This window comes from Oreochromis niloticus, linkage group LG7 (genome assembly GCF_001858045.2).
Source record: "Oreochromis niloticus isolate F11D_XX linkage group LG7, O_niloticus_UMD_NMBU, whole genome shotgun sequence".
In the NCBI taxonomy this organism is placed as follows: Eukaryota; Metazoa; Chordata; class Actinopteri; order Cichliformes; family Cichlidae; genus Oreochromis; species Oreochromis niloticus.
This window is the reverse complement of record NC_031972.2, coordinates 45,921,606-45,947,801: the sequence shown is the minus strand read 5'-3', so window position 1 is coordinate 45,947,801 and position 26,196 is coordinate 45,921,606. Positions and strand designations below refer to the sequence as shown.

Genomic DNA, 26,196 nt, shown 5'->3' with positions numbered 1-26,196 from the left:
TAAATAAATATGTTGTGTAGCTAGTTTTAATCCAGTGATGCAAAAACTCACCTTTAGAAAATACGTGTATTCCAACGAATACACCATTTCACCAATACAATGGTTTTGGTGAAATGGTGTATATACATAAATATGTATATATTTATACATATTTATGAAGCGCCTTGAGGCGACTTTTGTTGTGATTTGGCGCTATATAAATAAAATTGAATTGAATTGAAATACACCATGCTCATATTGGAAAAAAAAAAACAACTCAAAATCCATCAAATTGACCAGCAAAGACAAATAATATTCAAATATACTGATAAACTTACCTTTAATATTAACATTTAATATAACAATATTACTTATCACCAAAACCCTAAATTTGGGTTTTTCCAAATATATATTTATATGTGTGTGTGTGTACTTAAACTGTGTATTGAATTCTTTGTTTTTTTTATGCCTTAAACATGTTTAAATTTCATGTATCTTACATCCAAAATAATAATACCGCTTGTCATCAATTCTTTATATATCTATTTTAAACCCAACCCTCATTAGCTATGTTTAGATTTAATTCACTGCTCTCCTGCCTCTCACACTCCGAGCGCATGGGAGTGATGGTATGCACTGGTTTAGAAACCATTTCCCTCACTTATTAAAATGAGAAAATGTGTTTATGATTGCCCCCCTATGGCACGTCTCTCTTCCCTTTGATCTATCCTCCCTGCGTCAGCATCAAATGTTAGATATTCAAATCTCGTTACATTTATTTTTGTTTCCTTTACAGCAGACGGGCACATCTGACAGACTATTAAGTGTTATTATTTCCCCTTTTTTCACAGTAGACTCCACAGCAAACACTACACAGGAACCACAATGATTGAGGAGGTTACAGCCATTGTCATGAAGCTTTGGAGGCAGGCGAGAGAATACAAACAGACAGATTCAGATTTTTTTTTATTTTAAAGGAAGTGTTGAAAGACTTGTTTTTGAATAGCGACTCGGGATTAAAACAAACTGCTCCACACTGGGTCATCTTCCATCTGTGATGCCCAGTCTTGTTATCTCAGGCTGCCAGTCCAACAACTGTTAAGAAAAACAAGGTGTCGGTTTGAAACCTCGAGCCTCCAGCGCGTGACGAGGTTGTCAACTAAACAGGCCAATCTATTTATAAATCGCACCGCTACGGTTCGAATGTGCGAATAACATCTCAGAAACTTTGATTGCGAAGTAAATGAAAACATGACACTCATAATGAATATGTTTGCTCCTCTAAGGAAAAAAGTAAGATCTCAAGTAAGTGTTATATTGTTTAATTATTAATTTATATTTTGTGTGTGTGTGTGTGTGTGTGTGTGTTTTAACTATTTTCCACAATAAAGATTTTAAATTAGGTATGTCCAACTTTAAGAGTGGATGACAATTCATCCATCCTTTTTCTTCCACTTATCCAAGGCCAGGTCGCCAGATCTTCGGATGCCTGAACCACCTGGACTGGCTCCTTTCGATGTGGAGGAGTAACTTCCACATTGTAGATCTTTTTGAACTTTGTACCCTTTTTTTTGCTTCTGTTAATTGACAATTCACAGTAACAGATAATTTGACCAGCGGTTCATGGCACTCTGCATAGATCCATTCTCAACACTTTGTTTCTGTGTGGCAGGAGCACAACGTATGCGGCAATCTGACAATATAAGCTGTGTCTATGTGGAGGGAGGCATCAGCTGTGGGTAAAGGGTATAACAAATCAAGGGGGACAAGTGGAACAAGCCAGGGTGTTTATCTGATGCTGTGTACTCGCCATGCTCTAAATTAGACGTCACCACTGTTTCTTGTCACGAACAGAATCCAAATGTGCTGTGGGCAAAAGAGATACTTAAATGCGATTTACTTGCTCTAACATGATTTAAATGAGCCTCTTGGCTCGCCCGGACAGATTGACAGCGTTGTCTTTATCGCCACTTTGTTTTATTTTTGGCTGTTTACTTTGCCTCTCTGCTGTCATCTCGTACTACCACTTTAAAGGAGCCTGCTTAGATCTTTAGAGATCTGGAGACAATAAGCATCCTTTTATGTTCTAAGTGCTTCATATGACAAATATGAAAAGGGAGCCAAGAAAGAGCTGACAATTTTTGCGTCCCCCCATTCCTCAGCTGTACAGAGCTTTTCAGGGAGAAGTCAAGACTGCAATCTTTTAACATTAGAAACCACGCAAAGAGATAGACCCCTCTCATTCAGGGTCTTGCTGGGTCAACGTCATTAAATGAAACTTCATGTACAAACAAAAAGCATTTCTGTGGAATAAAGCCTGAATCTTGAATACTCTGCGCACAGTGCAGTGTGGGTCTTTTTGTGCAGTTTGTGTTTATGAAAAAGAGACCATTTGTGTAGTATGAATCACAATATTAGATTATTAACAGTGTATTAAGTCAGCTGTTTTCAGCTGACTAACTGAAGATAGGACCATGAAGGTTTTTTGTAATAAATTCTAATGTTGTAATCTGTTGTGCACAAACCACTCTCAAGATAAATAACTAAGCTAGTCAGTTTTTTTTTTTTTTTTTAAATCAGTAGGCTTGCAGTGAAGCGAGATGCATAGCAGTAGTTTGACATATTACCAAAGAGATGTACTATAATTAAGTGCTATTAACCTAGGGAGAAGGTGATTGGACTAGACCAGTGATGACACAAACAGTTTGACAGTGTGGGAAAGTGGAAGTGATAAGCTTAGATTAAGCTGACAGCACCTGGGAGCGGACAAATGTGAGGCCATAGATCTTCCTTACTGAACTTGCGCATGAGCTTCATTAGTTTAAGCCATTCATGAGCTTTGACTTACTGGACACTTTATTAGCCACAGCTTCCGACTACCCGGCTGGAGTAGTTGGGCCCTTCTCCTTTGGCTTAATTCTTCAACATGCAGATTCAAGAAGGTGTTTGAAACATTCCTTAGAGATTTTGGTCCATATTGACACTCACCAGACCAGGCAATACTTTTACATTGTCCACTTTCTTCTATTGTAGAATTTGGTGAGCTCTTGTGATTTGTACCCTTAGTTTATTGCTCTTAGCTGACAGAAGTGGTCTTCTGCCGCTGATGTGATTAAGGTTCAATGTGTTATGTATTCAAAGATGCTCTTTTGCATACCTTTGTTGTAACAAGGGGTTAACAAGTTCCTGTTTCCTGCAGTGTGGCCATTTTTCACAAGGCACAAACAGCAAATGGAGATTTTTTCTTTTTCAGATAATTTTCTAAATTGTAGAAGTGGTTGCGTGGGGAAAAGTCACAGTAAATCACCAGTACAAGATCTGGCATTAAGAATCATGCCAAGTTCAAAGCCACTCACTCTGATACTAAGCTTGAACTTTGTGTTGACCATGTCTGCATGCAATGAATTGTTGCCATATTTTTGGTTGAGGGCTTGTGTTGGATATGTCTCAGATGTACATAGCTACAATAGCTAACTATTTCATTACATATAAATATCTTTATATGTAATGAATAAAAACTTTCTCAAACAAAATATTTGAAGAAAAATTCTGCATTGCAGGCAATACTTTACATTGTCCTCTTTCCTTCTATTGTAGAATTTGGTGAGCCCTTGTGATTTGCGCTGCTTTAACACTGTCGGACTAACAGTGTATAATTTTTTAGAAAGAAGCAATGTCTCTGAAAGCGACTTAGACATTCTGTCATTTTAATTTCATGATCTATGCCGTCGACCAAGTTTGGTCAGAAATCATAATATGTTGTGCTAGTAGTAGCTATGGTCAGTAACTGCTTACTGTAATGACATTGCAGTTCTCAGTAACACTATTGTATTACAGTTAAAATTATGTTGTTACTTGCATTACAAATGTTCTTCAGTTATTTGAACTACAAGTGCTACAGTCAATTTCATTTCGGGTGCAGGAGGTCAAAATATTGGAGTAGTTACAACTTTTGAAGAGTGGAGATATGAACATGGATTTTATTTTTATTTCAAGGATAAGAGCATTAGGGACATGCAAACTGTGTCCAGGACAGAAACAGCAGCAAAAATATTGATACAAGAACTTCAGGTCTTTGCAACCTGCTGCAGACTGGATGTTAACACAAAGCTAGCAAAAAACCCCAGCAGGATGTTAAAGACTTCTTTCTACCTGTTCATGTTTCTGAAGCAGACTCGCTTCGGGATCGCTCTGAAATGTCTTTGGGCTAATTTTCAACTTTGCTTTCTGTTGTTGTATATCTGTCCTCATTAGGATTGGGACTGGTGTTGGTGTGTTTGTGTTAGTGTCCAGTTTATATTGTTAAGTTGTCGTTATGTTGCAACATGCTTCATGTCATCTTACAAAGAATTAGGAAAGTAATGTAACGACTAGCGTAACATAATACTTTCTACAGCAAGGACTAGGTAACATAAAAGTAATGCAGCTTTAAGGAAAGGTAATGTGTAATGTATTGCTTTAGTTACAACCCCAACACTGGCAGTGGTAGTCTCCAAGGAGTCTGTACTAAGTCGTTGAAGGAGTTCCCTTTTAAATGTGGCCAGCAGCCATGCTGGTGTCCCCTAAATTTCAGTCTTTATGCCAGCCTAAGCTAAAGGACTCTTGGGTCTTTTTCATTGATTCAGCTTCTAATATATCATGAAGAAACCCATTTTTACTGTTGTTTTTTCCCAATTGCACAACTGTTGTTGTTGTTTTTTTTATCTGGCATACCAAGAATATTTCATTCGCTTAAGACGAGCAGCATCAAATCAGAGAAAAAATATTTACTTATCACATCTCACATTTGCTCATATGTTTACATCACGGTTAATAAAGTGGTAGTTAATCAAAACCAACATCAGTGTACTAATAAATCCCACATTAGTGTTACTTTCTCTTATTGGCCCACAGTCTTTAGTGTCCTAGCTGCGATGGCAGATCTCGCAACACTCCAGACAAAACTCGAGACACTCGGTTGGCTCGCAGCAGGACTCGAACAATACGGAGTGGCAGTGGGCGTGGCAGTTGAGCTCCTCCACGGGAACCTCCTGAACGGCTGAACAGCAGCGGGTGCACGCGTGGCAGCAGGAGGAGCAGAGGGTGTGAAGGCATGAGGAGCAAGCCTCCAGGAGACCCAGGAGCAGCACGGAGCAGTGGCACGACAGGCACGCCAGCAGCAGGTGAAAGCACGTGTCTGCGAAGAACACACGCAAAATCAGACACAAAACAGATTCAGCAACGTTCATCACGTGAGGTCAAACATGTTGTGTTCTAAGAGCTTGCCGCACCCCATCATAAACTGGGATTAACGACTCTATTAACCCTAAATTAGTCTCTCACATGTTTGTTTGCAGTGGCAGCTGAAAGTTGAAAGATAAACTATTCTGCCGCAATGATCAAGTGTGATTGTGTTTACTTAATCACAGAGCTTTGTTCAGTCCTCGGGGGAAAATAAAAAAGGCCGCAGAGGGCTTCCAGTGATGAACAACAACTAGGAAGGAGCTGTCACATGATAATTGTGCCGCTTCCTAAATTAGGTGCAGATGAAATTGCATAGATTAACCCCACCAGTGGGTTACAGGGTGTCTCTCGCGATCCCAACAGTTGTATTGTTACGCAGCTAATGTTTTCATCCTCACACGGACTGGATAGCATGTGATATCATGCAAATCGAGCTGTTTTATCCTGTTTACTGAAGGAAATAAATGAAAAGGAGGCGGCAGAATTCCCTGGGGAGTGGGGTTGAGCGTTTTCCTGCTTAGCCGCCTGAATTATACACCCCCCACCTATAACTTATGGTAATACTTGTGCGTAGATGAAAACGGAGCATTATCTGTGGCTACTGTATTGATTTAATGAGTAACTTCATAGAGATAACAACATGAACACAATGATAAACAAGGAGTGGCCCATTGCACACTTGGAGAAAACAAGAGAAAGTGCAGCTTGAAAGTCTTTCAGCAAAACTTGAAACAGCTAAATTTGTATAGAAAGAGACGCTTTTATCTTCTTTGGTAACTTGAATGTAAACTATATTGCCAAAAGTATTCACTCAGCTGCCTTCACACACATGTGAACCTGACTGCCATCCCTTTCTTAATCCATAGGGTTTAATGTGATGTAGGCCCACCCTTTGCGACTATAACAGCTTCAACTCCACTGGGAAGCCTGTCCACAAGGTTTAGGAGTGGGTTTATGGGAATTTTGGGCCATTCTTCCATTCTTCACTGTATTTGTGAGGCCACGCACTGATGCTCGATGAGAAGGCCTGGCTCCACTCTTAAATCATCCCAAACAAATGTGCTAAAACATTAAGAGCTTCTTAGAGCGAGCCATTCTTTCACAAATGTTCATAGAAGCAGTCTGCATACCTAGCTGCTTGACTTTATATACCTGTGACCAGAGATGGGGAGTCTGATTCCTCTTTTTAAGTAACGTGTAAAGTATTACTATTACTATTGCAAAAAACCTAATTAGATTACTGTTACTTTCCTGTAAGCACGCTGCGTTACTGCGTGGCCAAACCGTGATTTTGTTTGTGAGAGTGTCTCATGACAATGACGTATGAGTGTGTGTTTGATCAACGATGGATAATAAGGAGTGTGGGAGAGAGTATGACCATGCAGCGTGGAAGTACTGACATTACTTTGAGTTTGATTCTGTAAAAAATGACAAAAACATTAGCGTCCGCTGTACACGTGGAAGAAAACCTCTTTCTACAGAGAAAAATTAAACTTCAAATCTGAGCAAGCACCTAGCACACTACCACAGGAATGTGAAATTCATAGAGAAAGCCCCTGATCCTCCCACTGACATGACCGCTGTGGCACTGGGCAAACCTCCACCGGCCCCACTCCTGCTGAACAGGTGAAAATAGACTTAATGCTGCTGAATCTTTGATTTTATTTATTTTTATTTATTTTTTGGTGTTTTACTTGGATCTATTTGAGATTTTACACTCTATTTGAGTGTAAACATGAAAAATTATTTTATTTTAGATGCTGGAATATGCAAAAAATAGGTTTAAATGTTAAACAAATTTCTTCCAGTCAAAGGATGTTTCATATAATTTAATTTTTGCTTGATGCAATGTGCATAAAGTTAAAAGATTAAAACGAATAAAACAAGTTTTAAAAAGAGACTTTTTCATTTGATTATATTTTATATGATGGATTATGCAGAAAAAAATAGAACTGGACTGAAAGGTCTATTGCTTTATAAAGTAGTCAGGTTGCGTATCATGTTTTTAAAAAGTAACTAAGTAATAAAGTAACTAATTAGTTTTGAAAATAAGTAATCAGTAAAGTAAGGTGATCACTTTCTGGGAGAAGTAATCAGTAACACTTCCTGTGACCATGGAGGGTTACAGGTGAATTTAATGATTTGGATGGGTGAGTGAATACTCACTTGGTAATAGTAAGTAAGTAAAGTTTATATAAATAGTGTATCAGTCTCTTCCTGACTTAACTGTATGTTCTCAGTTTATTAGCATAATCAATTCCTCAGATTAAAAGTGAGACTAGACAGATGTCACAATATAACCATATAGAAGCAGTAATATAGAAAAAAATTTAGATTTTTACTGTGTAATAACTTTTGATATTGTGTTAATATCACAGTTATTATTGTCTTAGTCCAGAAATACAGAACTTGGCTTGTCTTGGAAAGGAAAGTTGATCTGCTAGCGTATTAAAATTGCTTACTGTGTGTATCAAAATAAACGTTACAGTTTGTACTTTCGGTTCACATCGTCATTGTTCTTTACATAATGTAAATTAAGTCATACTATAGAACTTACCAGCAGGTGTAGCCGCAGTTTGGTGTGATCCAGCCGCAGCACCCGTCTTCCTTCTCCTTTTACTGCTCTTGCTGCCGCTGTGCACTGACAACCTGGAGCCCTGCAGTCTGTCATCTGGAGCTGCGAGGCCACACCGTGGACACACGGGCTTCTGCTGGTGGTCAGATGTAAGTTTCTTAAACGCTGCTGCCTCCTGTGAAGCCTCTGCTGGTGGAGAAACAGCAGGCAGAGGCTGAGCTGGAAATGGAACGATCAACTCGTTAGATCATTGCAACTAAATGCTGGATAAAACAGTTTTCTGGCACATGTCGTTATATGTCTGTCTTTATCATCAGTTATAATTTAATTAAGTATTTCGATGATTAATTACAATGTGAATTAAACAGGAAATTTCTTAGTTTACACCTTCTCAATAACCTGATCAGTCAGAGTAACAATGTATTTTTGTTACTGTATTATTATTAATGCTTCGCAGGTCTCTTTGTTTCCACTTACAGCTGATAAGATCAGTGGTGATGGTATTTCCTCTGCTAACAGGGTCACCCACTGAAAGGATTTCCTGAGCTGATTTTAGAGACGTGCTACCTTGAGACACAAAAAGAAAGACAAGTTATATGTTGAGTTGTAAAAAGGCAAGAAGCTCTATCGCAAATGCACTCAGCTCTTATATATTTGCCAGAATATTGCGATATTTAACAAATATAATGGAAACTTCCTATGTTGCGATCTCTTATTGCTGCCCCATGTTGCTGTATTGTGTCCAAAAAGCTTTTGACCCTTTGCCCATTTTCTTGTGGGGAAACACTAAAACCTTTAAATACAGAAAAATAGAAATCCTTACAAATAGTGAACAGAGGAACCAAAAGTTGGTCCTTGTTTCTGCATTGGTTGAGAAAACCTATAAAACCTTGCACCTCCACCCTCACACCCACCCATTTCTCGTGATTTCTGAAAATGACACCATTGTTTACATATGCTAATTAGGAAAAAGAGCAAGACTTTTGTCAATGTCCATCAAATAATCCAAATATCTACTCAGACTTAACATCCTAGTAACACAACTGTAAGTTAGTTGAATTGTTTTTACATCACATCATCTGCACTTACCTTTAGTCTGGCTTGTTTTTTGCTCCTCCCCATCCACAGATAAGTGCTCTCCTTGTAACATGTCTGGTATACATGACTGCTCAGGATCCTTCTTACGCTTTGTTCACCCGATCTCCTCCTTCACCCTCTGGCTTCTGTCCACACCAAAGGGTCAGGAAACCTCCACCAACACCCAACATGCCGACATGAGTCACCGCTCAGGAGGCTTTTAGCTGTGCTCTTTGTGTGTGTGTGTGTGTGTGTGTGTGTGTGTGTGTTTGTTGTGAGTTAATAACAATCTCCTTCCCAACAGAGCGGCTGTGCCAAAAATTGCTGATCACAGAGCACAAAGAAGGCCGAATCCTCGCTGAGTGACTTCAAGTTGCTTTCTCTGTTCTGCTTTTAGTCACCTAACACAATGGAGACACATACCCCATGAGTGTGTCAGCTGAATATTGTATATATGTAAACTCTCTTGTCCTCTTTCTCACACAAACCAAACCCATAAAAGTTGTCTGCTGTCTAGCTTTTAGTATGCATAACATAGTAATATTTCCCATGTGAGATGAGAAGATGTCACTAATTTCAAGAAAAGTCGTATTTTTATGTGTGCCATAAAGCAGGATATTTTCCTGTTTTGTCCATTACTCTGTTTACCTTTCACAATTGTTCACATTCCTTAAATTTGTAAAGAATATAAAGTAAAAAGTCAACATTTGTCATTGACGAGCCAACATTCAGTCCTGAGCCTGACACGCTTGTTTTAATCCTAAGAGCTTCTGTGGAGAAACAGCGTTAAAGCTGCCAGTTTTGTTGTTTTTTTAATCTCCAATCATTCATTTCATCAGGACCAGAAATTTTAATCATTACCAATAAGGTGGTTAAGCCAAGAATGTCATTATGACATTAGGCTCCTTTTTAATGACTTTAGATGCAATCAGTTTAATGTCTGGCATCATTTCTGAATTGTGACTTTTTTTTTCAGCTGTTTAACTTATTTGTTAATAGATGGTTAATTAGATAGAAACATTTTGAGAAAATCCATTTACTTTTTATTTTCACACCAAAAGAAAACTTTTTAAAATTCAGACTTTGCATAGATTTTACATTTCTGGCTCACAAGATCAATTTCGAGTAAAATAAAACTAAAATTGCTTAAACTTGAGCTTGAAAGTTTCTGGTATGCAAAGATTTGCCACATCATTGCATCGTTGGATTTAAACTGATTTAAAAGATGAAATCAATAATAAGTAGTTTAAATACATTTAAATCTTTGTATGTGGAGATATTGTTTTTTCCCGCAGAAGATAACTTTGCGAACAGAACGAGCACATGTGCGACAGCATCATCATTACCCACTGATGAGAAGATGAACAGAGACCGGCCTTTTTGGAGGGGCTGTTGATTAAGTGCTGTCAAAAGTGCTACATTAAAAAACATGCTGACTGGCCCGCCTCGCAGTGAGTATATGGCACATCAAAGCAACACATAAGTGAAGCTGTTGAAGTTGTCTAGCACCACGCTAACTTTCAGTCAGTACGCACACGGCACGGAGGCAATCAGAAGAAAATGTCATCTAATAAGCTGACAGCAAATCAAAGCAAGACCCGAGAAGGAACAGCAAACCTAAAGCTAACATGTTATCAGCAAAGACAATTACTGACAATAGTCAAAACAGGGAGCTGAAAAACCTTTTGTTCTGTTTGGTTGTGAAGTCTACAGTCACAGCTTCACTTCAGGGTGTGTATCAGTTGATGACACAATGTTGGGAGTGTTTATTTTATTATTTTAATTTGTAATAAATTAAACAGGGTTGTAGTTGAGACCTCTTATCAGTGATCTTTAGGAGACCATAAAAAAAGTAAAATATAATATAATATTGTAATATAGAAAATACTTATTTCAGGGTATGGTAGCATGATGTAAGTGAATGCAGAAGTAAATTTACTGTCTTTATGGAAATTTAATTAGCTTTATCTAATTTTGAAGCACTTAGCAGCACTGTGAAATTGTAATGTTAAAATGTTATGTAATGGTTGTACTGACAGGGGCTGCAGCCATTTTTTGAAACAATGGTTTGGAGAAACCTCACAGTGTTTAGGTTACATGTACATGTACCATGTCAAACAAATCCAAAAATGACATTACAAATTTGTCTTTTTTTTTTTTTTTTTACTTTGTATAAATCAGCATTAAAAATACCCAACGCATGGGTGTTACATTTTTAAGTATGCAAGTTGATAACTGAAGGAATAAGCATAATGTTGCACAGCCTTATAAATACAACATTAAACTATTTTATATATATTTTTATTGTTAAACGTTGGACACAATTCTACAGACGGACACATCTTTACACACATTATACAGACCGTGTTCTCAATAACAAAAACAGAATCTTTATTTCAGTATACAGAAAATCCCACATTTTCTATCAATAATCATAACAGAGAAAACAGAAGAAACAGTGCACAATGAATGCTTTTCAGTTATTTAAAAGTGTCTTTGAGACACAAAATATTAACAAACATTATCAACAATCATTTTCTATATCATCATAAAGAATTAATACAAAAGGATACGGGTTGTTTTTGGTGAAAAATCACAAATTGTTCCAAATTGTTGCCATTTTCTTGGCAAGATGTCCGTTAGAAAGTCAAACAAAACAAACAAACAAACAAAAAATACTATTATCCAAAGAAATGTGACTAATCTCGGTCACCTTTAAATCCTTGTCAATTTGTTACATGTCAGAACTGTTTGATATTTGAATAATAACTGTTATTAAGATATACAGTCCAATATTTAAATATTTGATAAAAGTATTCCCAGCACAGAGACCACAAGTGCCACTATATTCTACTTTCTTTTGCTGTGTGGCTGAAATTGAGGAGAAATTGAGGCTGCTCTAGTCTGACTCAAAGCTAAATTTACTTTATTACATTTGCCGATGAATAGAAAACATTCTAAATGGATTTAATGCTGATTTTACTGCTTTTATTAACAGTCAAAGAGTCATTCAAGGTCAAACAAATGCCCTTCATCATTTTCACTCATGTCTGGCTGCAGACTGACTGGTTTCACTGTCTGTATCAGACATCCTTGGTCATTCATCTTCAGCTCTTTGTCTTCAAGGAAAAGTGGCCTGTAAGAGGTTAAATAGAAAAGACATCAAACTTCAGAGTAATATCACTGAATTTTTTTGGGTGAATTTTATATCAAAGCTAAACTCACGGCTGGACACGAGGAGAGAAGTTTTGGTTTCTGTGGCTGTCAGCCATGCTGCTCTTTTGTATTTGACTCTTTGAATTTCCTCTTACGTTGTCTTTCTTGAGTCCTGGCAGTGACGCCTCTGCCAGTGCGGTCTGAAAAGAAAAGTGAGCATAAATGAAAGAGTGGCCACGCCCCCAACCTGTTAGCACTCCTGCGCTGAGAATGCATCGGCTCACCTGCAAGCCAGAATTCATTAGGGTCCCAAAACCTGCACTAGAGGAAATACTTTTCATCAGTGATGGATTTCTGCAGATAATAGAAAATAACAGATAACAGCAATGAAAATTTAACAAATGAGTAGCAGTAAAGGGCCTCTACTGAATGGAATTTTGAATTTTCCAACCACATTTATATATATTTTAAAGATTTTTGAGGATTTTAAGTCAGATTAGATCAGATTAGAATTAATGGATCGATTTCAACTTAAATTTCAAAGCTGTGATTCCTGGAAATGATAAAAATGTAACTTTTTTCTCCATTAACATTGTGCCTTATATTTCACAGCAATTTTCAATGAGACCTAGTTTTAAATAAATCGCCTGCAGAGATGTCTGTCTTCAAAATAAGGAAACTAAACCTTCCCTTTTGGTTTTTATAATATAGATGACACCTAGCACTGTAGTCCACAAGGTAGAATATAAATTTGTGAATTTACAAACAGCAGAATTTTGTGGTGACTCCTGATCTGATATTTTGATTATCGTGTAATTAATTATCATTATATTTATGAAATATGTACAGATACCCTGATGGCAGCACTGCGATCAACAAGGAGGATCTACTGTACCCTGTGATCTTCTGGGATCGCCTCCTCTGGTATTCCACCTCATCCACAGTCCACACCGCACCTTTCACATTCTCCACGCGCACGAAACACTTGTGCAGGCTCAAGTTGTGTCGAACTGCATTCTGATCCAGACGAAATCAGAGTGAGGAAGATATTTCTGAATGCATGCTGCATGCATCGGGTATAACACACAGTGGGATACAGAGTTAATCATCTGCAGGTGGGATACCTTCCAAGTGGCGGCGTTGCGTCGGAAATAAGCAAATGTCCTTGTGAACCAGTTGTATATATCGTTGAGGGTTAGTTGCATGTCTGATGCTTCCATGATAGCCTGTAGATGGAAAAGAAATAATACGCTGTAGCACAATACAGGATCAAATTAAAGCCTTCACTAGTTTATCGAAGGCAAGGAACAAAGATACAGCTTTTGTGTTTGTTTTAATTTAAGGAATCACCAATTCTGCAAAAATAATGCTATAGTAGAAACAGATTCATGTTTTTGTACCAAGATTGACACTTTAATGCTACGAAAATGTTGAAAAAAATTACAGCTATTTCACAACCCTGCAGGTGAGCATGTATCTGGACCAGAAGAAGACTCCTGACATTTACTGCTTCCAGTTATTTTTGAAGCACCCTGTGATCTATTACATGTCTCACATGGTTACAAACTATGAGCTGGTATGACTGCTCGGATCCTCTGGCATGAGTCTGCTAGTTGCTCCAAAGCGCAGGACGCAATGCCTTCGTTGAGGGAACTTTTACACTCCAAGCTCCAAACAGAAATGTAAAACTGACCTTTAATTGGACTCTTAATTGAAGTAGCCAACTACTTCCTTCTTTTTATTTACTTACTTTTAATGTGCTTAATCATTTCTATCCAGTTTTGTTTTTACTCAGTTAATGATTCCTCTCCACACTTATTTTATCGACGTAGTTAAAGTGTACTTGCACAGTTATTACATTTTGTGCAATAGCAAAACAACATATAGCACACAGTGACTCCACATGAGACATCAAAAATGTAAATGCATTGGCTGACTACATACACATATATAACATATAATATACAAACATCAACCTAATACAATCTTTTACACACACACACACACACAAAAACAGAATTTATGTCAGGTGGATAAAAATATTGAAATTGAAATTTTTTATTCTATTTTGTAATGTTATTTTGTCTTATAGTTAACTTGTAAGTCATGTGTAAACTACTTTTACTTATTGATCAGTTGTAAAATGTCCTCATGTCAGTTTTTTTCCATGTCCACACAAAACAACAGGAAAACATTCATATTTAACTTGAATTAAAACTTCAAACACTGATTGAAAATTGTATCAGTTGAATCAAGTTATTCAAATAAATATGCAACATAGAGATTCCATGAAAACATTGTTTATCCCATCCCACATTAATACGGCGTCTTATTTTAGGGACCAGCAAATACAAAATAAAAGAAGACAAATAAAAAGTTTGAAAAAAACTGTCATACCTGTCGAATCAGTGTGGCATAGGTGAAAGGTGGTCTGAGATCAGTGTTTTTGTAAAGCTCATATTCATTTTCTGAAACAAGAAGAAAGCAGAACAAAGAAAAAGTAAAGTAAAAAAATCTGGAACGAGCTGCTGTGTGTCGAGCTGCTTAAACAAGTGGCCAGGTTACACTTCACCTGAAGACAGCGAGTAGACCAGAGGGTGATTACGACGTCTCATAGGCCCAACGCCTGACGTGTGAGAGGGGAACTCTTTCTCACCCCTCTGGGATGGAGTGCCAACAGGATCTAGAGGTCGAGGGGACACCTGGGCTGGGTCTGATGAGTTCAGCGAGGGCAAGCTGTTGACTGAAGTGAGCTGAGAGTGACAAAGGCATGAAGTTAACAAAGGATTGAGAGCAGCGAACACTCTGACAGGGAAACAAAACAGAGTGGGAGATTCATAACAGGGTGTAACGGAGCGATTGGATTCGCCTCTTCAGAGGTGATTCCTCTAATATCACAATAAGGAGGAAGCCAGTTATTGTTAATTATAGGGTGAAATTGTTTGGTGGGTGTTGTGATTACGGCGCAATATTTGCAAGATTAACAAATGATTAGCTCCCACATTATCACAGCACGTCTGTGCCAACAGCTGGACGGGGAGGGGAGAGGAAGCACTCTGTATATTTAGAGTCCTCGCTTTGACAAAACACCGAGGGCTCCGCAAAGTAAAAGAGCAAAGATCAAATTAGAGCTGTGGTCAAAAGGTGCACAAATCTGAAACTTTTTCAAAAAATGAATTTGTGTTTCAATTTGATAAAATATTTCTTACCAGGACTCTCATCTCACATAGCATTGCCTCAAAGCTGTGTTTTCGTGTTTTTTCGTTCCTAAGAAAATGTCAGCTTGCTTTTGCAACTCATTCAACTGTAAAAGTTCAACAAGTCAATTACAGCCTGGCAGTATCTTCATCAGCGCTAGAAGAGATGAGGGTGAAGCCAGATGTGCTGTTTTCTCCACATATTTGGAGTTTTTCCTCCCCGTAACGCTGTAAATGTCACGGCTCATTTACTCGACCTGTGTTGTTCAAACAGCTATTACTGAACACTGCCTACCTGCAGGCCGCACGGGTCAGCAGCTGCGTCGGACTGTGGCGACTGTGCAGGCGCCGAGAGCGATTGAGCTTCTAAAGATGGCAGATGCAGGTGAGCCATCATTGCCTGCAGACGCTCCCGTTCTTTGCAGAGCTGTAAGAGGAGATGAAGAAAGGAAGCGGAAATTGTAGTGGATGGTGTCACATTGTAATCACCAAGCAGAGGTTATTGAAATGGAAGGCTGTGAACCTGACAGATCTCTGGAAGAAAGCGTTCGTTCTGTGTCAAACACCAGGAAAAGCACAGCAGGGGCTGAAAGTTGCATGAGGATTTAGCATAAACAGAAAGGTTTCTAGATAGTCGAGCATTGGGGAAATTAATCAAGTGTTTCTTGTTTGAAGTGACTGCAGACAAGCCTTGCTCCAAATATAAACTTTTTCTCTCTTTTTTTGGGCATATATAAACTATATAGCTTTGTCTCTCATATTTGGAAAAATCCTCTTATCTCATGCATAATATCAGGTATCACCCATGTTTTAAATTATGACCGTATCATCATCTCAGTTCATCATTCAGTCTATAGAAAATTACACATTTTGATGACGTAGCAACTAATCCCCCTCATGATCCATAACAATTTAGAGGTTATTGTAACGTGCGAAGCACCGAAGGAACGCTCTGAAAGTCAAGTCAAAGTTTATTTCTAGAGCACATTTTTAAAAAACTCAGCTCACCAAAGTGCTGCACAGGTTATACAAAGTACACATTCATCCATAACAGTCACCAAATACATACTAAAAATCATCAAATAAAAAAAATTAAGTATAAAAGCTACGGTTCTCTGCTCAACTAGAACTGAAAGCAAGAGAGAATAAGTAGGTTTTTAACAGAGACGTGGGCAGCTGAGCCACTGCTGAAAAGGCTCTATCTCCTCTGCTTTTAAGCCTGGATTTAGGAATACTCAAGTGCTTCTGGTTTGTAGACCTCAGTTTGAAAAGTGCACATAAAATGACAAAATTGACGTTGACCTTGAGAACAAGTTTCAATAAATCTGCTTCCTTTTGTGTCAGTGATACTTCTAAGTTAGAGTCCCTACCTGAAGCTCAAGCTGCTGAACCACCTGCATCTGGACTCTGCACTGGGCTGTACTTCTGTCATCCAGACTGTGTTCACTGCTTATGTGCCTAAAACAAATAGAGCAAATATGTTAGGAGTATTTTTTCAAAGGTAGAAGTAGAGGCAGAATCTTCTCTTATTTCTTATCATATCTCTTATCAAATACTGTGGATAAAACAACATTTAGATCCACACTGATGATGAATTGAATGTTATGGGCTATAACAATAACAGTAAGTATCTAAACAAAAATAAATGAAACTCAAATCAGCTGTGTGGTTATGAGTTAAAGGATTTTATAGTATTTGCTCAAAGTCTAAAAGATTAAGTTTATTTATATTTTTTTCATGTGCATTATTCTGTATGCTTTTATGTTTCGTTTTGTTTTTGAGTGAACAGTAAACAAACAAACAAGAAACACAAACAATAAATGTGTTAATTTCTAATTTAAGTTTTAAAGAATTAGATTTTTTTTTCACAAAGTAACATAACTTCTGTAAAGATTGTTTTTCATTTTTAAACAATTCAAATAAAATGCAATTTGTATGCTGGAAATTTACATGTAATTCAATCATCATTACCCAGACTGTACTTTATATTTAACTGTAAGCTGATCAAAATTAATAATTAATAATTTTAAAATAATTTTAAAATAATAATTTTAAAATTGTAAAGTTTGAAAGAAGTAATCAAAATGAAACCAGCTGATCTATAACAGTGGACCTATTATCTCATTATATGTCATCTCATTTTTTAAATCTGATTACATAATTCACATATTGCCCATCAGTACCTGAAGATGAGGTTAAGAGATGTCAATTATTCTGCTGCTTTGTTTTCACTGTGGATTTTTTGACGGCAAAAAATAAAAGTGTGAAGATTGTTTAAACCTACTTGATAAACTGGCTGAAGTTTTCACAGACTGACTCACAGCCGGGCCAATTACACACGCCGTGACCAAAGAGGGCGTGTTTGGCTGCGTGATCACCTTTAACAGTGCTGACCGAGAGAGAGAGAGAAGGGCCTGTCAAGATTAAAGAAACCACAGCAGACAAACAACAAAACAGCAATAAAACAGATATAAGAGTGTTTTGTTTTCTTTTCAGGTAGCATGAAATGACAGGAGAGAGGTGGCAGGGAGCACTGACAAAAAAAAGCACAAAAAAAGGATAACTATTTACTTTTGATTCGGGACGTGTACTGCAGTTACGTAAACTTTTTCTTTGCTGATCCACTTCAGGTGGCGGAACACAAAGCGAACAAACAATACAAAATACATCGTCCCCAAGGGGAATTAAAAGTGAAGTCTCAAAAGCAAACATCTCCTCACCCGCACCTTGAGAGAAAAAAAAATGTCTACAGATGACAAGTCTTTGATGTTAACTGAAAAAAGGCAGCACTCCTGCTGCGTACAGCGAGAACAGACGGCTCTTACCTTTCAGCTCTGTGAGGACAGGCAGACTGCTGGTCATCGGCTTGTCTCCCTGGGACTTTTGCTGACATTATTTTGCCAGTGGAAGATTCTCGATTGGCTTTTATTGCGGTTTTATCTTCAGTCATTGCCAGTGTGAGCTCTTTCCATACTTGCTGCATCTCTGCAGGGCTGAGACAAGCTAAAAGATGATTGAAAACACAAAGTCTATCAATACTCCTGCAAATAGCAAAGTAGCTGTGGTGTATTTTTCTAGCATTGTAGCATTTTTTATTCAGTGTACATTAATTATACTAAACTCCTGCTGTTCCTTCAATCTCAAAATAATGACTTAAAACACATAATATACACAAAATGAAAGAGTTGATTTGAAGAAACTTTTTTTTAATGTATAACTGTGGAAATAGATGTAAAGAGGAGTGACCTGGAGAGAGGGCGGGAGAGGACAGCGCCGGTCTGTGCGCCCGGAGGAGCTGCTGCTGTTGCTGCTGCTGGAGTTGGATGAGCTGCTGGAAGACGAGCTGGGGAGAGGAGAGCTGGAGGACGGGGAAAGAAAGCATTTCTACTGAGGTAGTAAACGCTGCCCTCACTCTCTTTTGCCGTACCACAGTGAGACCAGTCAGTCCATTAAGGGTCAGAGCTGGTAGATGTTTAGATATTGATTCTGGGCTTTTATGTTTGGAAAAGCATAATTTTAAGTCAGGTGATATCACCATTTAATGATAACGTTCAACGACTTCATCAGATGCTGAAATGATTTTAAAATAAAAGGCCAAATCCAAATACTACTTCTGTTCAAGCTCAGATGTCAAATTTTTTTCAAAATAAAAGCCCAAATCCATTCATTATTTCACTTTAATCTCTACAATCAAAGAAAGGAAAAGAAATAAATATTTATTTTTTATATATGTATCAATCTTCAACAATAGGATATCCTTCAAAAATATATAGGTGTGTAATATTCTAGCCTTAGACTCTTACCTCTTTGATTTTCTTACTGGACTGTTGCTGAAGCAGCTGAATCTGTTGTTGCTGCTTCTTGTAGAACTCTTTCAGGTGATGCTATCAACAAATGTAGCATTATCACGATCATTTAGACACTTATAACTGCTACTGGTAGAAACGTTTGTTTGTTTTATTTATTTTAGGCTGCCTCACATTTGCCAATCTTAGGTGTGTGGTACAATTTCAGTATTTGGTTTATTACAGAAGGTGGAAAGAATAACAAAAAGGTTTTTACTGAAGATAGAGATTTACAGACACACTAGCTGGGTATAGGCACTGTCTGATATTAAACTTGTTCAAAGACTGTGTGCTTAAGCATTAAAAACAGTTTAACCCAGGCAAACTCTTTATAAAAATCACGATTCTTTGTTGTTTCCCTGCTACAAGAGGAGAATAAATAACAACAAAGCAACAACAACAGAAACCACAGAAGGAAAGGGTCATAGGCTAACATTGTTATTTCAAACACTGATATGTTGGTGATATGATGGTACTGAGCCAAAATTAATACATTCTATTTAATAAGATGGAGTTTAACCTTAGTGGAGAAAGTCTAGGTAAGTTGAGTTAAAATCCAGAAACGCAGGCATTTTTAATTATTTTTAATAATTATACCTTTTGGTTCTCCTAGTATAAGTCAAAATGTGCTAGCACTAGCACTTAACTTTTACACTCTATCTAATGTTAAATATGTATTATGACATTTAGTAAGCTGCTATATTATTGTTGTATTATTATTATTATTATTGTACATATTGGTTGATTGGTTAACTTGGGAACACCAGTTTGCTTTGGAGCGACTAACTAACAAATTAGCTCACCTTGTTAGCTTTAAGCTCATGTTAATCATGGCCTCAGTCTAAACCATTATGCAGTAACATTAACTCAGATATCTATCCTTATAACCACAATGTATTCTCATTGTCCCATTGTTCCCATTGATAAGAGTTCTGTAGTCTTTTAAAGCTTACTCGTTTGCTAGCTAAGTGACTTCTCTTAGCTAGCAAACTAGGCTAAATTAACAACAATCATAATAACAATTGTATGTATATGTAAATCATAAATAAATAAATAGTTGTTAAAGTAGCCAATTTACAAACTTTGTTGTGTTATGTAAGTCATGTTTATCAAACACCACCACCCTGACATGTATATATGTTAACTGTGCTTATACCTGCTGAAGCAGAAGGGCTTGCTGCTTCTGGTGGATCAGAGCCTGCAGCTGGTTGGGAGCCAGAAACTGCTGCATCTGCTGAGGGGCCATCATAGCAAGAAAGACCTCAAAGAAGAAGGGGAAGGACAACATTTTAAAGGAAAGTCAGGAGTGCAGTCAAAACAATAACTGAGACAGAGTGTCAGGTGATAAACAGTAATAACCATCAAATGGGAATCTTTCCAATTACACAACAGTGTTGTCAACCTTTTGTGAACATCATCATGCTGGATTGTGTCACTGACCCAAAATGAGACTGGAGATAGGCTGACCAGTTAATTAGCAACACAATTTCAAGCTTGTTGTGGCTCCTAATAGAAGTGTATGGGTATTAATAAAGGCAAACACTCCCAGAATAATAACTGATCTGCGCTGTTACTGATAGGGTGACAAATAACAGGGCGATTGTCTCCCTTTGTAGTCACACAGAGCCTACAGCAATTACCATGACTGCATTAAGAAACAACAACATGCATATTCCACATGTTGTATTACAAACAACACATAAAAAAGGTGCTACTAAATGATTGTTGGGGAAAATGTAATTTATTTGAATTTTGCAGTATGTGGTCTCGTTATCTATATATAAAATATCAACTATTATATACAGACAAAGGCTGTTCTTTGGGTTTGGTAAAGCTGTCATATTGAAGTAATATCTCAGCAGTCTGCAGGATGTAATGAAAGAATGCACCAAGGACCTCAAGTTTGTAATTTTTCCAACCATCAGTCCATTGAGATGTTGCCCCCTGTGTTCAACCAGACTGAGAAAGTTAGAGCAATAGACATTACATGAAGAACAAGGAAGGAAAGAGGTGCAGTAGTCTTATTTAGTGCTGAAACAGCTGGTCTTTTAATTTACTGGTTGCTTGGCCGAAGTTAAATCGACCATCAAGCTTATGTAGACATACTTTCTCAAAAAACAGGGGGAGGACAAAGACGCTTTACCAAAATTAGCAAGAAGAAAAAAAGCTTTAAAAAAGTTGAACTTTACCACTGTTAACAAAAGCAACACCCAAAAAAAACACAAACCACATGGTGGTTATGCCACGTTTTTAAAAATATAAAAGTTTAAGACAAATATATGTGTCAAACTTTTTTTGTTCTCCCTGAATGTTCTTTTGCATGTAGGTGCAGCTGGCTTCATTATCGCGCTTTACAAATCACCATGCATCCATTTGCTGCGTGCAGCCTGGATACAGGTAAGAAAGAAATCCATTAAAGATGAAGGTCCCTGCCTTTTATTATCGAAGAAAAAAAACAGTTTTCTACATGAATAGTCCTCATTTGTAATATTTTTAGGGTTTTCAGATTGAAAAAAAATATTCATATCACAAGTTATTATTAAATTCTGAAGACTGGAATCACACTCTGGCAGACAGACAACGTTGCAACGGGATAAAGTTATTATGTCAGCTGAAAATACCCCCCATTCACCCCCCCCCCCCAACCAAAAAATTGGATCTTTAAATATTAACACCATGCAGTTGAGTGCTGGCACAAGTTGAAGTCCAGATTTAGAAAGTGAATTAGGAGAATAGAACAGAACAAAAGTGACAAGATGACAGGACGGACTGGAGGAAACGCTGTTGCTGGCCGCTAATTATCTCGGTTGTTTCATCGATCCCTTAGATTAAGATTACCAGGGATGGAATTGCAAGAGACAACCATAAAATTGTGTTGGGCCATGCTTATTTGCCGTTCACTTGCATCTGTTTGACCTAGGTCTGTGCACAATTATTCCTCCCTGGCTCTGACTCACAAACTAATAATGAAGGACAAACAAGAATTCTGCGTGTCAACTCCCCGCTCCCCTCGGATCTCATATGAAATCTTTGCCACTGTCAACAGAGCCGCGAGCTCTGGGTTTCGTGTCCTGCCAGAGGATATCCAATATGAGGCCATGGGGTATTTCTCTCTTGACATCTGTTTGAGGAAGAGTGTTCTGTTTTCCACTTATGAAGGAGAGGAAAGAGCTGAAGGATGAAGAAAAGGAGGATGAGGGGCACGATGAAGGAGTAGCAGAACACACACATACCTGTTTATGCTGAAGAGTCTGCCAGTCGTCGCCACTCAGAGTGCCAGCGTTCCCATTAGCGACTCTTTCCCCACCACTACTGTCTGTGTGACTGAGGAGGCTGCTGGCTGGGTTTTGACGGGCTGTTGTGGGACTGAGAGGGGACTCTGGCATCTCAGCTAAGATCATAAAATAAGCTGGTTATCAGAGATATAAGCTGCAAACTTCTACTGCTATTTGAAAAAAAAGAAAATCTCAAAGACAGCACTAAATGAGGACAAAGAAACTCTAATTAAAAATATTCTTACAACCACAACAAAAATAAAATGTTTCAAGGAAGGCCTAAAATAAGCTGAAAGATGCTGCAGATAATATTTAGAGGACTGCTGACAAAAAAAATATAGATACATATTTGACTTTCAAGTAAAGATTTCAACAATTTTAATGAATGTCAATCATAAAAAACATTAGTGCATACTTTTTTTGACCTGTTATTGACTTCCTAATATTTAAACGATAATACCCATGTAAGATTAAATTATTTAAGACCATCAAAAATCAGAATGATTGATTGTAACAGGATGTATCCAGAATATCGATCTGTACATTATAACATATCTTAACACTGCTCAAAGGCAAAGCTAAAAAAAAGGCTCCCTAACAATAGTTTTAACACATATCCTGTTTTGATATAAAGTTTTGATATAAAGTCCTAAAATGCACAGGAAGTACAATCTAAGCTCTCCTACTGAAAAAGAACAAAAGCTACGTACCGTTAAGGTGAACAGCTGAATTCAGAGCAGCCAAGAAGAGTTGGTGTCTTCAACTCAGCAGTTTGGAGTGTGGATGAGAGATAACTGATGGAGTTGTGTGACTACCTCGAGGGGAGGAGTCACAGCACTGTGAGCAGAAAAAAAATGTTATAAAATCAGCCGCAGCTACAAATATATTTAAAACATAAAAGTGCCGGCAAAAGTCTCCTGCAATGTTAAAAAGCTCCTCTAAAAATTTGAATTGATTAATGTTATTTACATTTTAAGAATACACACATTTATAGAACATGTATTATTCACATTAGTGCATACAGCACACACAGCGTTGTGCTTCCCAGCTACCTGTTTTGTTTTTTTTAATCCTGACACTATTTTTCTTTGAGATATTCATAGATGTACACAGTGCAATAAGCAAAACGCCCCCTAACACACATCATTTATTGTCTTAAATGAAAAACAAAGAGTCCTTTTTACGTTTTTTAGAGAAGACAAGTATAGTTTTACTTTATTTAGATATTCAGTATCTAAGACGTCTGAAAAAGAAAAAGGGCTCTCTAACCACACAACTGTCAAACTCTTATCAAAGAGCTATTTACAGTTGCGTCTGCACATTTGAAAAAAAACCCAAAACACACAGCAGTACATAAAAACAAATAGAAGTGTTTAATTTAGCCTGCTGATGAATGCAGTATACCCTAGAGTGCAGACACGCAACTGACAAACTGACAAATAACACCCTGAATAACTCTTGACATGTTTGAGACAAAATAAACTTTGTGGAAGACAGTTCTGCACAATCATTATGGATTTATTTAAAAAAAAATGTTTACTTTCAGCATGCCACCTTTATCATATAAACGTCCTCGACGAGGGTGAGGACTAAAGGCCAGACAGCCACGTCCTTGTAATTTATCTCCTGTTGGTATGAAGGATCGCAAGGTGAGGCTCAGAAACCTTTAGTTTTCCCTCAAATAATCCTGACAAAGAATTAATGTGTTAGCTTAATAAATATTTATAGCAATAATGCATGATAAAACGTGTTAAAAAGAAGCCGTTTACATCGTGTACATTCACAGGAGTAACAGCTGAGGGAAATGGACTTGTACATCTACACAAAAAGTACAACAAGATTAGACTTCATAGCAGGTAATGACTGACTTGTGTATATTGTTACCAAGGTAACTTTCTGCCACCTACTGGATTAATATTTACCTGCCTTCCAATTTGGATGAAAAAAGTAATAATGTGTTCTATTTATAGGCGCCTTTCAAGACACTCAAGGACACCTTACAAGCAATTAAGTATCAAAATCACAATATGGATATAATAACAGTTGGAAAACACCATCGAATTAAAAGTCAATACATCAATAAATACTACGTGTTGTGTGTATTCACATCTTATATTTGTTCTGCCTCCAGCTTGTTCTGCTTCATTATAAAATTATTTAGGGATTTGAAAAGAGTTCTTTTATTTGTTTTGGTTTTTTAAAACTCTTTTACTGTTTCACTCTTTCACAACTGGAGACTGGAAACCTAACAGGTTACAGTGGTGGTGTCCTAGCCTTGATTGTGTGTGACTCTGTTTCAGTTCAGTAACCAACCCACTGTGATGCTCTAAGCCTCATAATGTGAAAAGGTCCACTCCGAAAAACTCATTTTATTCCTCTATGTATCCTGCAGACGGCATTGTGGCTCCACCTGAGCTAAGGACTTCACAAACCAGTCGTTGTGCTCGTTGCTGTTCCTCCAAACAGGGCTGGGGTTCCTGAGGTAGAGAAACTGTTCCTTCATTCATCTGTAAAGAGACCTCAGGTTGAGTTTCTGGGAGGGGGAGGACATGATGACTTTGGCAATCAGAGCAACACCACAGAGTAAGAGCTTAGACAAGGTCTATGTGTCCTCAGAAGATTTAGGAAGAGTTAGTAATCATTAAAATTTCACTTCCATCCACCAACGTCTTTCAGGTCAACTTCATGGATTATTGATTAAAAATTGTCAAAAAGCCTTATAAATTAGAAACTACGATTCTTATAAGTGTAATGTGTATTATCAGCATATAGAAAGTACCTTGTAAAGATGAAAATAAATAATAATAATAATAATAATAATAGATAATAAAGAAAATAATTTACATGAGAAACTATGTTTTCTAAATATTCCCTATATGCCTATATTGACTACATATAAACATATAGGGAATGATATATGGGAATTCTAAATATTGCTTTACTGTGAACGTCTGGCCTCTTCAGGGTCAAATAAGGTCAAAGTTTCATAATTTTTATCTTTAAAACTGGATTTTAAATTCTGCTGCCTTTGTATTGGTGACATTTAGGAAAGGATGCTGCTATATGAGAACTCTAAGTATCACACTATAGTCTGCACTGAAATATCATGTGACGCTTGACCTCTGACCTCATTACTTTTCTCATCTGCCTTTCTTTCAAGTTGACCTCAAAAAGATTTCTAGCTTTTAAAAAAAAGTATGATCAAGAGAAAGAGCATGAGCTGCCTAGTTATTTTGAAATATAATGTAGTATAATATTATCTCCATTCATTTACAAATCACTACCTATTATCCATTACCTACCAATACATGATGTTTATAGTAAACATCTGTCATGCTGCCCTTATCGGATGTTTACTAAGTTACATATTCTTAGAGTATGTTTAAAAGGAACAAAGAAAAATAAATTACCAAACAAACAAAATACAGTCATTCTCTTAAAAGTAAATACTGTAGTTTGGATTAGGTTTGCTCTCTCTGAGTGCTTCGTGTTTTGTTCTAGAATGATGCTGCTCTCCTCTGTCTCAGGTACATGGTTAAAATCACTTACTGCTTTTTTCTTCTATATTGTAAAAAGTGTCAATAATATGTAGCACAACGCTTCCTTCCTCTGTATTCATGGTTTATTTTTACTCTACCTTCCACGACTGAGCACTGCAATAAAAGTATTCTGTCTACATCACATCCTCTGACAGCCAAAAAGTATTGTCTCATACGAATCAATCGAGTGCTTACCATTCATTCTTATTCATCATTAAACAATATGTTTTACTCACTAATACTAAGCACTCACCACCACTTTTTTGGCAGTTATGCAAATTTGTCACAGCTGTAAGATAAATACTGGAAATATTACACACTAGAGCCATA

The 26,196-nt window shown here is 37.3% G+C and overlaps 2 protein-coding genes and 1 long non-coding RNA gene across 3 annotated transcripts; 1 reads left to right on the top strand and 2 right to left on the bottom strand.

Annotated features, from left to right (window-relative positions):
* Positions 1 to 4,217: 4,217 nt before the first annotated feature.
* On the bottom strand, positions 4,218 to 9,093 carry LOC102075896 (uncharacterized). The gene is made up of 4 exons (XM_005451064.2): positions 8,867 to 9,093; positions 8,255 to 8,344; positions 7,760 to 7,996; positions 4,218 to 5,155 (listed from the first exon to the last, which is right to left on the bottom strand). The coding sequence occupies exons 1-4, from the start codon at positions 8,925 to 8,927 to the stop codon at positions 4,884 to 4,886; spliced, it is 660 nt and encodes a 219-aa protein (XP_005451121.1). The 5' UTR covers positions 8,928 to 9,093; the 3' UTR covers positions 4,218 to 4,883.
* Positions 9,094 to 11,097: 2,004 nt separating this feature from the next.
* Positions 11,098 to 23,352, bottom strand: LOC102075984 (forkhead box protein P2). The gene is made up of 17 exons (XM_005451066.4): positions 23,297 to 23,352; positions 23,038 to 23,164; positions 22,286 to 22,443; positions 20,209 to 20,313; positions 19,011 to 19,091; positions 18,454 to 18,565; positions 18,033 to 18,210; positions 17,492 to 17,596; positions 16,578 to 16,665; positions 15,503 to 15,634; positions 14,583 to 14,763; positions 14,408 to 14,478; positions 13,135 to 13,236; positions 12,906 to 13,027; positions 12,295 to 12,364; positions 12,080 to 12,210; positions 11,098 to 11,990 (listed from the first exon to the last, which is right to left on the bottom strand). Exons 3-17 carry the CDS (start codon positions 22,436 to 22,438, stop codon positions 11,861 to 11,863), a joined length of 1,761 nt encoding a protein of 586 aa, XP_005451123.2. The 5' UTR covers positions 22,439 to 22,443; positions 23,038 to 23,164; positions 23,297 to 23,352; the 3' UTR covers positions 11,098 to 11,860.
* LOC112847499 (uncharacterized) lies at positions 18,465 to 24,905 on the top strand. The gene is made up of 6 exons (XR_003221068.1): positions 18,465 to 18,599; positions 20,221 to 20,393; positions 21,379 to 21,449; positions 23,874 to 23,976; positions 24,114 to 24,183; positions 24,298 to 24,905. It is a non-coding gene; the product is annotated as an uncharacterized LOC112847499 (long non-coding RNA).
* The last annotated feature ends 1,291 nt before the right edge of the window (positions 24,906 to 26,196 follow it).

Excerpts from the sequence above, each read along its gene's own strand:
- LOC102075896 (XM_005451064.2), bottom strand. The coding sequence starts at position 8,927 with ATGTTACAAGGAGAGCACTTATCTGTGGATGGGGAGGAGCAAAAAACA. Across the intron at positions 7,997-8,254 it reads CACCACTGATCTTATCAGCT|CTCAGCCTCTGCCTGCTGTT; the intron begins GTAAGTGGAAAC and ends TTCCATTTCCAG. Across the intron at positions 5,156-7,759 it reads AACTGCGGCTACACCTGCTG|ACACGTGCTTTCACCTGCTG; the intron begins GTAAGTTCTATA and ends TGTTCTTCGCAG.
- LOC102075984 (XM_005451066.4), bottom strand. The coding sequence starts at position 22,438 with ATGCCAGAGTCCCCTCTCAGTCCCACAACAGCCCGTCAAAACCCAGCC. Across the intron at positions 20,314-22,285 it reads AGACTCTTCAGCATAAACAG|GTCTTTCTTGCTATGATGGC; the intron begins GTATGTGTGTGT and ends TTCTTCTTTGAG. Across the intron at positions 12,365-12,905 it reads CGATCCCAGAAGATCACAGG|AAATCCATCACTGATGAAAA; the intron begins GTACAGTAGATC and ends TATTATCTGCAG.